General features: G+C 41.6%; 1 protein-coding gene across 2 annotated transcripts in view; it reads left to right on the top strand.

The window, feature by feature from the left end:
* Window positions 1–11,896: 11,896 nt before the first annotated feature.
* Window positions 11,897–12,109, top strand: part of MTX2 (metaxin 2) — a 33,958-nt gene continuing 33,745 nt past the window's right edge. The window contains exon 1 of one of the 2 annotated variants that reach the window (XM_082284625.1): window positions 11,897–12,016. In XM_082284625.1, the coding sequence (XP_082140751.1) occupies window positions 11,899–12,016 (118 nt within the window). In that variant the 5' untranslated portion in view covers window positions 11,897–11,898. The remainder of the gene's footprint in view (window positions 12,017–12,109) is intronic. The other variant, XM_082284624.1, reaches the window with a different exon arrangement.

Raw genomic sequence — 12,109 nt, 5'->3', positions numbered from 1 at the left:
GTCTGGAAGCCAGCCCCAGACACCAACAGCTGTTTGTCTTTGTTGGATGCTTGCTGGGTAAAACAAGCACAGAGAGAAGATGAAGATGGATGTATCAAGTCAGAAAGTCTGCAACACAGAGGATTGTTACTCTCTGTAATACTTTCCATTCCCTCAGGTGCCCTTCTGCTTAAGGCTTTCTTCTGAAGACTTCCCCTGAGGGACTGGGAAGCCACTGCTGATGGAAGCTTCAGCAGAGGTTGGTGGGAGCCCTGGGAAACTACTTCCAAAAGCTGGGCAGGCAAGTTGTGATGATGTTGTGGCAACAGGTCAACAGCTAAATGGGGGAAGGAGCCTCCTTGGCAGGGACATGGGTGTTCCCCCCAGTGAACATCCAAAGGAAGGGACTTCCCAAGACAGAAGTGTTTGGTCACATGTCATATCCTGACTGTACTGGCAAAGGACAATAATGCTAGAGGCTCACGGTTGTGCATGCACACAGGCACATTTTTGTTCTGTATATAGTGTTACGGTTCATGTCCCTTGGGCTGGTTCACTTCATGGGATAGCCCTAAAAATTCCCAGGGTTGAAGTACTCATGTGAAACTAGTTGCAACCAAAATATGTGGTTTGCAGTTCTTCATTAAAATAATGACACCAAATAAGCATTTATACTGGAGGCTGATCATTCATTAAAAACAAGAAATAATACTTCTGCTACCTTTTTCTTTTTTTTTTTTTTTGAGGGTGCTATTTAAAGCAAAATAAAGCAAAATGTGGTAAAATTAATGAAAATTTGAATAAACCAACTTTGTTTAGCAAGTTGAATTTTAAAGGCAAGTAAACTAACCAGTTCTTTTCTGCAGATGTCTTAAAGGTGCATTTTGCGAACTCCTCTGCTACTATTCTTTGGTTTTTTTTTTTCTTAATACTACAAGTGAGCATAGACATATAGCCAGAATAACCCATCTTTCTCAGAACATATGTTTCACATACAAACTTTAGAAAATAGCTGTATTTTCAGTTGCCTCCAAATTCGTCACATGTCTATGGGGTTGCTTGTTTGTCAGCCTTTTATTTTCCTAGTAATTTTGACATTTGTGCCAGGCACTTTAGGTCAGAGGAATGCTTTCTATACAGCTAGCATGCTCCTGCACTACCAACATGGGAAGAAAGATTCTCATTGATTTCAGTGATGCTGGATCAGACCATTAGAGAACACTAAGTCTTTTACGATGAATGTTTTCATGACATATATTTTCCTGAATAAATAAATATATGTGCTGGCCTTGTAGCAGTGCACAATTCTGTATCCATCAAAATGACACAGACTGAATACACGGAGATTTACTCTGAAATTAAGATGAAACCTTACGACTCTTTTATGGCAGTCTGAATCAATTTAGTGGTATGGACATAACTATATTCTGTCTTAAGAACCAGAACTTAGTATTCAGTGTAATTTCCGCTCACGTGACAGGGCCAGTTTAATAGGATCTTTCTCTTCACACACAGTTTTAGCTGTATGAGGATTAGATATTGCTCCTTTGCACTATTCTGTCAGCAAGATATCCAGAGGAAGGACCTAATGCAAGTCACGTGCCAATTCTTGAATAATTAAATAAAAATGCCTGTGATATCCATGGGTGCACACATGAGACAAATAAATGATAGATAAGGTCTAAGATTCACTCATTTAACATTAATCCCAAGAGTTGTGTCTCACACATGCTCAATTTGATGCCTAGCAGTTGGAAACAGGTTTTAGATTTGGCAGCTAGAGGTAAGAGCATAAGGTGCAGTTTTCACTGCAATCGGAGAAAATATTCCAGACTGGACTCAGTAGATACCCACCACCATATAATTTATTGCAAATTATAAAACTACTATTTCCTGGCCTTATTTTTCCTCAGCCACCATCAGAAACCTCAGAAAGATCATTCTCTTTCAGTCATATATTAATTTTTGCCTACTGACTGCTGCTCAAAGGGCCACAGGCTACAAAGGGATATGAACAAAGTAATTTTTTATGTGTTTCCATTTTGCCTGAAACAGAACAAAAATATTGATTTGGAAGGCTTCCAAGAGGAAAAAAAGTTGTTAAATTACTGTTCCTACGTGGCATATGTGAAGGTAGAGATTTCATATTCTTTGGATAGGTAACTGATAACAGAAAATTGCACCTCTTTGAAAACCAAGCTTAGGTAAGAACCCAGGCTTGCTTGGGTATCTGGCTTCCCAAGCGGAACAGATTTAGTATGTTACTGCTTGGAATTACAGCAAAGGGAACACTTTGCTGAGGGTCAAACCAACGACTCTGTTTTATGGTATGAGCTGCATATCTAAATTTATTTTGACTGTGCAAGTAGCCAGCAGTAAGATAGAAAACAAAAATACGCAACCCAGTTCCTATATTTTAATCTCCTTTTAAAAGTGTCCCTCTCCTTTATTTATGGTACAACCTGGAACTGTGGCTTATGCAAATAATGGTACAGATTACAAGCAGAGGAGAACAGACTACTACTTCTTCTAAGAAAAATCTTTGTAGTCAGAATTACAAAATGCAAACACCTCTTTGGAGTTCCAAGAACTTGTCTTTAACAGCTAAGAATCATACTTATGATTTGTCCTGCACTGCTCTGTCAGCCTAAGTTCCAAGGAACCCCCAAGAATGCTTGCAAATCCCTGGTGACTGAAGAGAAGTGGGTATGGAGAGAAACCCCAAATGAGACATGGCTGTTACCAGTTTATCAATAAGAGGTGACTGAAGTTTAGGGGACACACATTTTATTCTATTTGCAATATATGGCTATATACAGCTGTATGTTTATGTGATTCACTCAATCTCAACCATGTTTTTTTCATGATTTTTCCTAGTATCAGTGAACTAAGGAGTCTTTGCCCAAGGAAAGTCACCTTGATAAAGAAAGGTGAACCAAATGACAAATCATTCTCCTCCCTATCATAACAATATATGTTATTCTATGACTACTTAACCACATCTCTAAAATGTGCCTCAGATAATTCTGGAAATTATATAGGGAAAAGACACTTCACAGAGCCAGTGTCTTACTGTAGTTTAGCTTTATCTGGAAGCCTTTTGCTGTTCTTGATCATCAGCCAAGCGAACAAAGTAACCCTCAGCTGTACAATATGTAAATCTTCCTTGGCTGTTAAAGCCAATTTACTCTTGCACAGGATGTTAAAATCTCAGATGGAGATACAGTCCCAACACCTTTTTGTAAACTGTACAAGGCTTCCTTTATATTGAAAAACTTTAGACCACTGGTCCACAAAAGAGCTTTTCATAAACAGTTTTGGTACTCTTGTGGGTTTTTTCCTCAAAAGACAACAGCCACTGGTGATTAGCAGATTGAAAACCAGCAGTTTAAGTAAACAAACAAACACAGGAACAAATCCAGTCAGTTTCTTTTCTACTAGCCTAGCAGACTTCCTACCACCTGGAAAACAGATCTCTTTTATTATGCTTCATCAGCAAGCATAGTGTTGCAAATAGTAACTCAAAAAAAATTTTCATTTTATTTTGAAAAATGTGGCATTTTTAACCAGGATGGCATATTATGTTTTATGAAAGTGTTTAACAGGTCTAACTCATTCAGTCTGGCCCGTGGCCCTGACCTTAGAGTGACACCCCTACACTGACCAGCATGGGGGACATACCTAACCTGGGTGCTTGAGCCCTTACACAGAGAACAAAGACCTTTGCAATGCATCAATTCATGCTGCTGTGGGTGTGCATAAAATTACACACAGGTGTGAATTCAGTGGATCAGGAGACCTGCTTCTGTGGGGCAAAAGGAACCATTCCTTCTGCCCATGCAGCCAATGAAAACCACCTGAAACCCAGTAATATGATTTTGGTGACATTAGTATAGCAGGAGAATCTGAGAGCTAAGGCTTTCCTGCCATTACTCTTCATCTTAATGGCTGTGCTACACTAAATCTACATTCATAATGCCTCTTTTTATGTTCCTTTAACAAGTAAGCTAGATTAAACACTATAAAGTTTAGAGTGGTATTTGAAAATAGATAAAAATATCAGTAAATTTTTTAATGACTACTCAGATCTGATTTTGCACAGTTACTGTTCAGATAATGGAAACAGTTTCTAATCCTGGCAATCTCTAGTATTAGATCCATATCTTAAGCATAGATATTGGTATAATTATTTTTAATATGCAGACATTTATAGATTTATAAATTACACAATTTATGTGGAGTGACATTTTCTTCAACATCCAAGTGTATCAAATCCAATGATAATTATCAAAGTGTTAAAAGCCTATCAATAAAATAATCTATCTTTCCCTTTAGAAATCCAGCCAAGTAAAAGTGTAGTAGGTACACGACACCAATGAGCTATCAAACCCATTTTCTCATGCTAGAGAGACTAGACCCCAAATCGTGCATGTAACACGGTGACATCTTCTAATAGGTCCAAGATTTTGTAAAATTTTGTAATTGTAACCAGCACTGTGAGCACTGTGAGCACTGTGACTTTCATTTCAATGTGACTAGGCAGAAAGTTAAAAAAAATGGGACAGGACTGGATGAACACTCTTAATGTCACGTCTCACTTAAGAAATGGACCACCTGGTGCTTCTGGTTGCCTTTCAAATGTAGTACCAAATCAAATAGATAGATTTGGTAATCTGATTTGGGACTTTACATGCGTGAATTGTTGCAGCAAGAGTTATACAAGAAAATGGCTATGACAAGTCTGGTGTAATTATAAATGTGAAAGAAAAAAATAAATCCAAACAAGAATAAAAACATTACATCCTGTCTGCAGGTTGTCAGTGTCATCTGTGATGTTGTTGTGTCCATCACCCACGATCTAAGGCCTGCAATAGAGCTCACCCACTCCAGAGGCAGATGGCCATACTTTCAAGAATTGGAAGAGCACAGCTTTGGCCTGTTTTTCTGAAGAAAAATTTCCTAAATTTGAAGTCCATTGTATTTAATAAAAAATGATGGTACGATGGCATATCTAGATGTTGGCATCAGTCACATCCAGACAGGGACACTGAGATCTGCAGTCACTGCCAGCCTGCAATTTGTGTCCTAAAGTCTTTATCAGCTGCAGCCTGAGCCTCACCAGTGGCCACATGACGTACAGGCAGTGTAACTAATTGCACACATTTGCTGGATTTGTCAGTCTCAGGGCTTGTTCTGCATTGGTCCTCTTTGAATCCAACTCTGCTGATAGTTCAGACAGACTGGCCATCTGACTCATCAGTGTAAGTCTCCTATACCAGCAATAATTTAACTGAACACATTTAGTTCTAAACACCTGACTAAGAAGGTTTCAGATCCTAGCAACATTACTCTTGCAACTTTTGCCAGCCTCCGGGGAACTGAGAGGAAGTAATGGATTTGGAACATCCTGCATACACATGGCTGTTAGCTGGACTAGGCTGGAATTTAGCTGGATTAAACTGAAATTTAGCTAGCTTGTGCTCTCTGCACACTTATGGAAACTGAATATAGCTCACGTGGCTCAAAGTATTTCTCAACCAGGCATTCCTTTTCCATGTCCCAGTGTTCAAAAAGATTAAAAATGTATCTTATTTGCAAAATGTTCTGAAATCATGGCTGCACTACTTTTTATTTCTGCTTGTTCTGTCTCTACAAAGACCAAAGAAAACACCTGGTGCTTTTCTCACATCCTTCTCCTGGTGCCATGAAAAGGATCAATCTGATCTGCCACATCTCCTCACAAATCTCAAGAGGTATCCAGCTTCACCAACTCATACCTACAAGCAAGAAGACCATATGTTTTTAATGTATATACATTCAAGTTATTTCAGTCAGCATAATTTTTTTCTTTACCACAGTCGTACCCTGGGGAGAAACTATGTCAAGTATGAACTTCTACGGCTGTAATGAAGATATGGCAAAGCTTTCCTTGTTCCTTTTATGGAACAAGACAATGATTTTAGATGGAATAGATTCAACTTCTGAAGATTCTGATATGTTGTATCCATCGAATCAGTTCTCAGCCTCCCTTAAAAATAAAGCATGGCACTTTGATATGGTCAGGCTAAGTGCCTAAACTGGGGGTGTTGGAAAAAAAACCCACTAGAGAAAACTTCTTATCTATGTGGCACGTGGGGGAAATGATTCAGAAAATAAAGTCACTTCCATGTAAGCTTTTTAAAAGAGGAGGTTTCCCATTCAGAGGTAAAAATTTTATAAAAGATCATTCAGCTCTGCAGCATTTAGCTCTAAAAATGGAAAAGTCAGTATAAACAATGGGTTGCTTCTATAAGGACTGAGTAATCAGGTAGAACTGGTCACAACTCTTTTGCTGAAGTGAAATGAACAGCATGAAAAACCAAGACCTAAGCCCCATCCTGGCTCAGCAGTGATGGCATTCATGCAAGATCAACAAGGCTCATGTCCCTGCTCCTCCATGTTGGTCTCCCTAAAGCACTTCCCAGGGATGTGGAGGTTGAATGGGATGGTTTGGATCTGATTAACTCTCTACCAAACTTTATTCTCAGGTGTTCTAAGACTTCTATGCATATGACTGCATAGAAGGGTATGCATATGACTGCATAGGGGGTTTTGTAGGTGGGTCTTGCTCCCTCTCCCTTTCTAAGATCTTGTAAAGGGCTTTTGGTTTTATCCTGGTGTGGAACAGCAACACATTCATCTCAAAAAATCTTTTGGGACAAGGCAACCATTTCCTGCCCAGCTCTACAATTAATCACGGCGCATCCCTCTTACAGTGCGTTGCAGATAAATAATTCATTACAGCTGCCTCTTCCCTCCATGCAGGCTAGGCAGTTTTGATCATTTCTACAGAAGAAGAAAAAAGTTAATTCCTTCTATACTGGCCTCCAGAAAAGGATTTAGACCCTCTCACAAGGAGCTTTGATGAATTAATAAACCTCCTCCTCATGCTTGTCCAGAAACCGAGTTCAATTGCAGCTCCCTAATTTTCCAGATAACATCTGTAGAGTTTGAGAAGACTTGCCTAACCAGTGCCTACAGTCAAACTGTGAACAATTATTATTTTCATTAACAAGATGGATCTAGATTTTGCTACAGTATGATTTACACAAATATCAGGATGAACCTTTACAGGCATTGCTACTGCAAGCTGGAGTCATAATTGCTGCTTTGACATTCATGCTGTTTTGACAATGCAGTCCTGATCCATGCTTTAAAAAAAAGACTTGTTGGTGTCTGGTCAACTAGGGATTAAAAAAAGATAGACAAGTATGGAACCAGCCTGTTAACACAGGTTGAGTTCAAGGAAACCAAAGGCAGAGTTTGGCAGGAAGGGTAGAGGAAGGCAGCGTGGACCTATGCAGTAGCACAGGCAGGGAAGCCAGGACAAAGCTGTTGTCTCCCTTCTGGAAGCTCCTGCTTGCAGGTCCCTCTGACCTGAGATTTTGTTTCAAAGCATCCTGATCCCATAAAGCATAAGCTATGTGAAACTTATTGCTCGAAATCCACCACTTGCATGGAGAAACAAGCTCCATAGGCAGCTGAGACACTGTCATGGTCTTGGGCCCCACTTGGGACACCCTCCCCTCCAGTGGCCCAGTGGATCTATTTGAAGCTCAATCCAGGTCATTGTCCTCTTTGCCTACCCGTGGCTCCTCCTTACTTGGACTCTGACTTGTGAGCTGATGTCCCTGTTCCCATGGAGGTGCCTGCTGTCCTGGGCTGAGAGCACTGGGATGTGCTGTAGAGGCTGTTCCCTGCCCACCTGCAGAGCTCTTCTGGGAAAGCTCAGGTAAAGCTGGGAAGATCAAGGTCTGACTTCGAGATATTGGGTATTTCAGAGCACAGAGCAAGCTTCCTCAGCAGCTGCTGGGAATGACAGGGACATGCAAGAGCCTGGGGGGGCTGGTAACACCTCCAGTGAATAAAATAGTGAAATTTGGGTTTCTGCACAGCTGCTTTGATGTCCACTCAGTGCAGATGCAGGGATGACAGATGTGCTAAAGTAGACCTGGCATCCCTGAAAATCTGACCCTGCTGAATAAAAGAAGGCAGAAAAGGAGGTGAGAAAAGGAGATGAAAATGATTAATCTAATGGCTTTCATACAGTTTGTGATTCCCTATTTGCTTTCAGAAATGCTATTCTTGTATCTCTTAAAACTCTAATAAACACTTTCTATCTTCATGTAGGTTGCTGGAAATGCATCAGCATTATTTTGTTTGTCAATTAAGTATGCAGTATCTTCCTTACATGCAAAGTGGTTAATATTAATACTCTGACTATTGCATTTTTATAGATGGATGTTCCTAGAAATCATACCTTATCTTGTTTACACAACACTTAGACCCTTTTGAGCCTACCTGATTATGAAAATAAGGGAATACTGTCAGTGGCATGTAATTAATTTTATTAGAATGAAAATCTATTGTAAGGTACACCTGAACTGTCATAAACCCAACTTTATTTCTTATTCCATCATGGACACTACCACAAAACATTCATGCCAACTTCCCAAGGAAGTGCATTGGAGCTACAGAGGTGAGTTTGGCCTCAATTTTGAATTCAGGTTCCATATAAAATGGTATCTCCTTAGTAAACTCAGAGGACCGTGCGTGTAACCGAAAAATTTGCAACTTAGCTCATGCTTGAGTAGTTTTGGCACCATTCCTCATACTGAACAGTGGATTGCATGAAATGGCTGATAGGCAAACACTTGCCTTAAAAGTACACCAAATGCTTTATGAGATCCATTTGATCATGCTAGTCCAGATTAATCTGTTTCTGTTGGTCTGTGTACTTTGCCAGACTGTTTAGTGTACAGAGAACCTCTGGCATGAAGTCATGCTAGAAACACCCTCCTGCTGCTGCCTGGCACTGGATGTGTTGGCAGGGAAGGACTTACTCAAGTCTTCCTTTATTGTAGAGATTTCCAGCAGCCATAATAGCTCTTTAAAGACACTGACAGGCAGCATAATGCTGAGCAGCCCCCAGGATGCCCTAAGTTACACCAGAGGGGTAGCCTGGCTGTGGGCCAGGCAAGGAGAAGGCATTTCAGTGCTGGCTTTTCCCCCCATGTCTCTTTACTGCTTGGCCTTTCCTCAAAACTCCAGCCGTACCACACAAGCAGCCTTCAGACATTTCACCCATAAGCAAAATTTCTGCACAGTTCCCTTTGACAGAACCATTGCTAATTGAATCTGTGACTGTCAGCACTCCTCCTGTGTCTTGGAAAGGCCTGAATTGTTAGAGACCTGCTCCACAGAAATGCAGAGCAGTGTTTTGGGCAGATGTCCCCAGTTGTGTGCTGAGAAAGCGCTCTGATGAGGTCTGTCGAGCAGCATGTGGCCCCAGCTTGTTGTCTTGTGATGAAGAGAGGTTATACTGCAACACAGATCAACTCTGCAGTGTCCTCCACCACCTCAACAGTGCTCTGAAGAGGAATATTTGCTATCAGTGTTGGGGTGATACAATACTCTTGTATCCACCTTAAACTGGACTTAGCCCATAATGTGCTTCATGAACTCGAGAACTGTGTGTGACACCTAGAAGTGTTCTCAGTTTTGGAGAAACTAAGTTAAATGCCTTAATTTTCTGGTGATTTGTTTAATCTTATCTACTGTCATATATATGGCTAGCTAGACTATAATTTGAATGGCCAGCAATAGCGTTACAAAGCAAAGAGCTTGAAAAAATGCACAAGACCAAAAGTCTTTCATTGCCATCTCACAATTCCTTTTGCTAAATATTCCTAACAATTGTATCTGCAAAGGACTTGTAATGCAGGTAAAGGTATGCACTGTTGTTAGCCATACGTTTTGTAAAATATTAACAGAGAACCAGAGATTTTAAAAGTTGTCTAAATAATATTATGGGAACTAATAAGAACAGTTGCTTTTTCCTAGGCAGAATATTAATCCTATTCAAGTTCCATTCTATTTAAAGTGGAATGCTTGTATATGTGTCCTAGCGCTGCTTCACCCGTGGACAGTTTAACCCTAGGAATTAACACCTTACATGGTAAAGGCAGCCCATGTGGAGAGATGGGCTATGAGAAAACTGAGCTCCACCTTTTTGGTGTGCCCGTGTAAGCACCCCTCTTCAAGGGCTGAACTTCTGAAAGGCAAAGCCCAGGGGACAGTGTAATTCTGCTTTCAGCTTCCCTTGAAATCCTATCCGAAAGCGCATCCTTCTCTGCACTCAAATCAGAGGGACCAGCACCCTGAGATCTGCTGTGAAGCCTTTAAAATCTATGGAAGCTAGGGAGCTTTCCATGGCATGGAGCAAGAATTACCAGAAAGAAATTTGTTAATGGTGAGGCCATCTGAAGAAACAATTCACATGCAGACCCTGCAGGAAGCCGGGCGTACAAGAATGATGCATTTCCTCGAAAAGCTGGGGGAGGAGAGAGGTGTATTGAATAAATTGAAGGTGGGGATGCAGTCAGTTTCATTGCTCCTATCTATTGTCACTGGAGATCTCCCTGGAGGATTTCCTACAAGGTACTCTGCTGAAACAGTCCTTTTAGTGGGAGCAGGGAGGAGGACAGGGAATGCAGAGACAAAACTACTGCCCCAATCTCCTGTCCCAGAGACAGAAGCCTGAGCATCGGTGTTCTGCCACTTGTTGGAGGCATGGTCTGAGCATCACTCAGTTTTCCTCCTGTTTTGGCTAACTGTTTGGATTTGGCAGCAGATTTCTGTTGATATTTATTTGTTCATACTTGCTAGATTACTTCCTGATTTTTGTTCCCTAATTTAGTTTGCATCATCCACCTCCATTACTGCATATGACTTCTTTGTATCAAACTGAGCTCTACAGAGAAACATTCTTTTTTAATTGGGTGCTAATATATGGATTTGACCTAGCTTATCCCTAGTTTAAGCTCAGCCTTTTGCCCCATGGCTTGTGTTTTTAGCCTTCTAAGTACTGCTGGTGATGAAAGGACTCAAAGAGCACAAACCAGCTTAATTTAGACTCTTGCAATCTCTTAATACAAAGCCACTCATCTTCTCAAGACTGCTCAGAGTTTCTGTAATTTCAATGCTATTCAACTTACAGCTGTAATTAGAAATGGAGCTTTCATCAGCATTTAAAAATAAGTTCAGTTCTCTTCCACATCACTGTTTTAAGTCCTCAGTCCATTGTTCCAATGCATTTACTGGCTCTTCTGCTTTTGCTACTGCTCAAATAGCATGCTTCCACTATCATGGGAAAAAGATATTCAATGTATTCATATGAAGAATGATTCAGTAGTAAGTGTCACCAGAGGAGCTTCACATACTTTACAAACATTAATACATTTATACATCCCACGTCTTCTGTACGTAAAATATTTAAGATTTTACAGGACTGAAATTTTGTGCTATCTGTCCTTCACAGTAGAGTAAGTCATACTTGATAAAATGAGATTCTAATTCTTACTAAAGTGTGGCTAAAGAAATGAGGATCAAGAGGCACTGCAGGATAACGGAACAAGTAATTCACATATCCTTTACCTTCTCTGCAATCAACATACTGGGTATGTAATTTTATAGCATTTTCCAACACCTAAATAGTCTTTATGTGATAGAATTAAGACCAAGAAATTAATGGTTGCTTAAAGGCAAGGTGTACGTTCCAAAAAGCAGAATTTGTCTTCTGGAATTAAGACTCCCAACTAGGGATGAAGAAAAAGGCAGCTGTACCCTTTAGTTCTAACCTATTGCCCCAGACGCTTCGGGAAGCATTTCGTTGTTCTGTTTCCTTGTGTCCCTGTGCCCAAGCTAAGGGCGCAGAGGCTGAGCAGGCAGTGCCGCGCTGGGAGTTCCCGGGGGTTTGCCCTCAGGCTGGGATAACGGAGGGGACTGTCGCTCCCAGGCCGGGCTGCTCGGAGATTCCCGGCCCCGCACAGCACCGCCCGGCAGCCCCGGTGCAGCCGCGGGGCCCCGCCCCGGCCCCGGATGCAGTCGCTGGCCCGCCGGGGGCGCGGCGCCCAGTTCCTGTGCGTGCCCTCGGTCCGCCCGCCCTCCCTCCGCGACATGTCGCTGGTGGCCGAGGCCTTCGTGACTCAGCTGGCCGGTGAGGGGCGGGGGCGGGCGGGCCGCGGGGCCGCGCTCCGGGCCGCGGGGTGAGGGCGGCGGCGGCGCCGAACTGCCGCGGCCTCAGACGCTG

The sequence above is a fragment of the Coloeus monedula genome (assembly GCF_965178545.1).
Source record: "Coloeus monedula genome assembly, chromosome: 7".
In the NCBI taxonomy this organism is placed as follows: domain Eukaryota; kingdom Metazoa; phylum Chordata; class Aves; order Passeriformes; family Corvidae; genus Coloeus; species Coloeus monedula.
The sequence above is the reverse complement of the archived record's forward strand: the minus strand, read 5'-3'. Positions and strand labels throughout refer to the sequence as shown.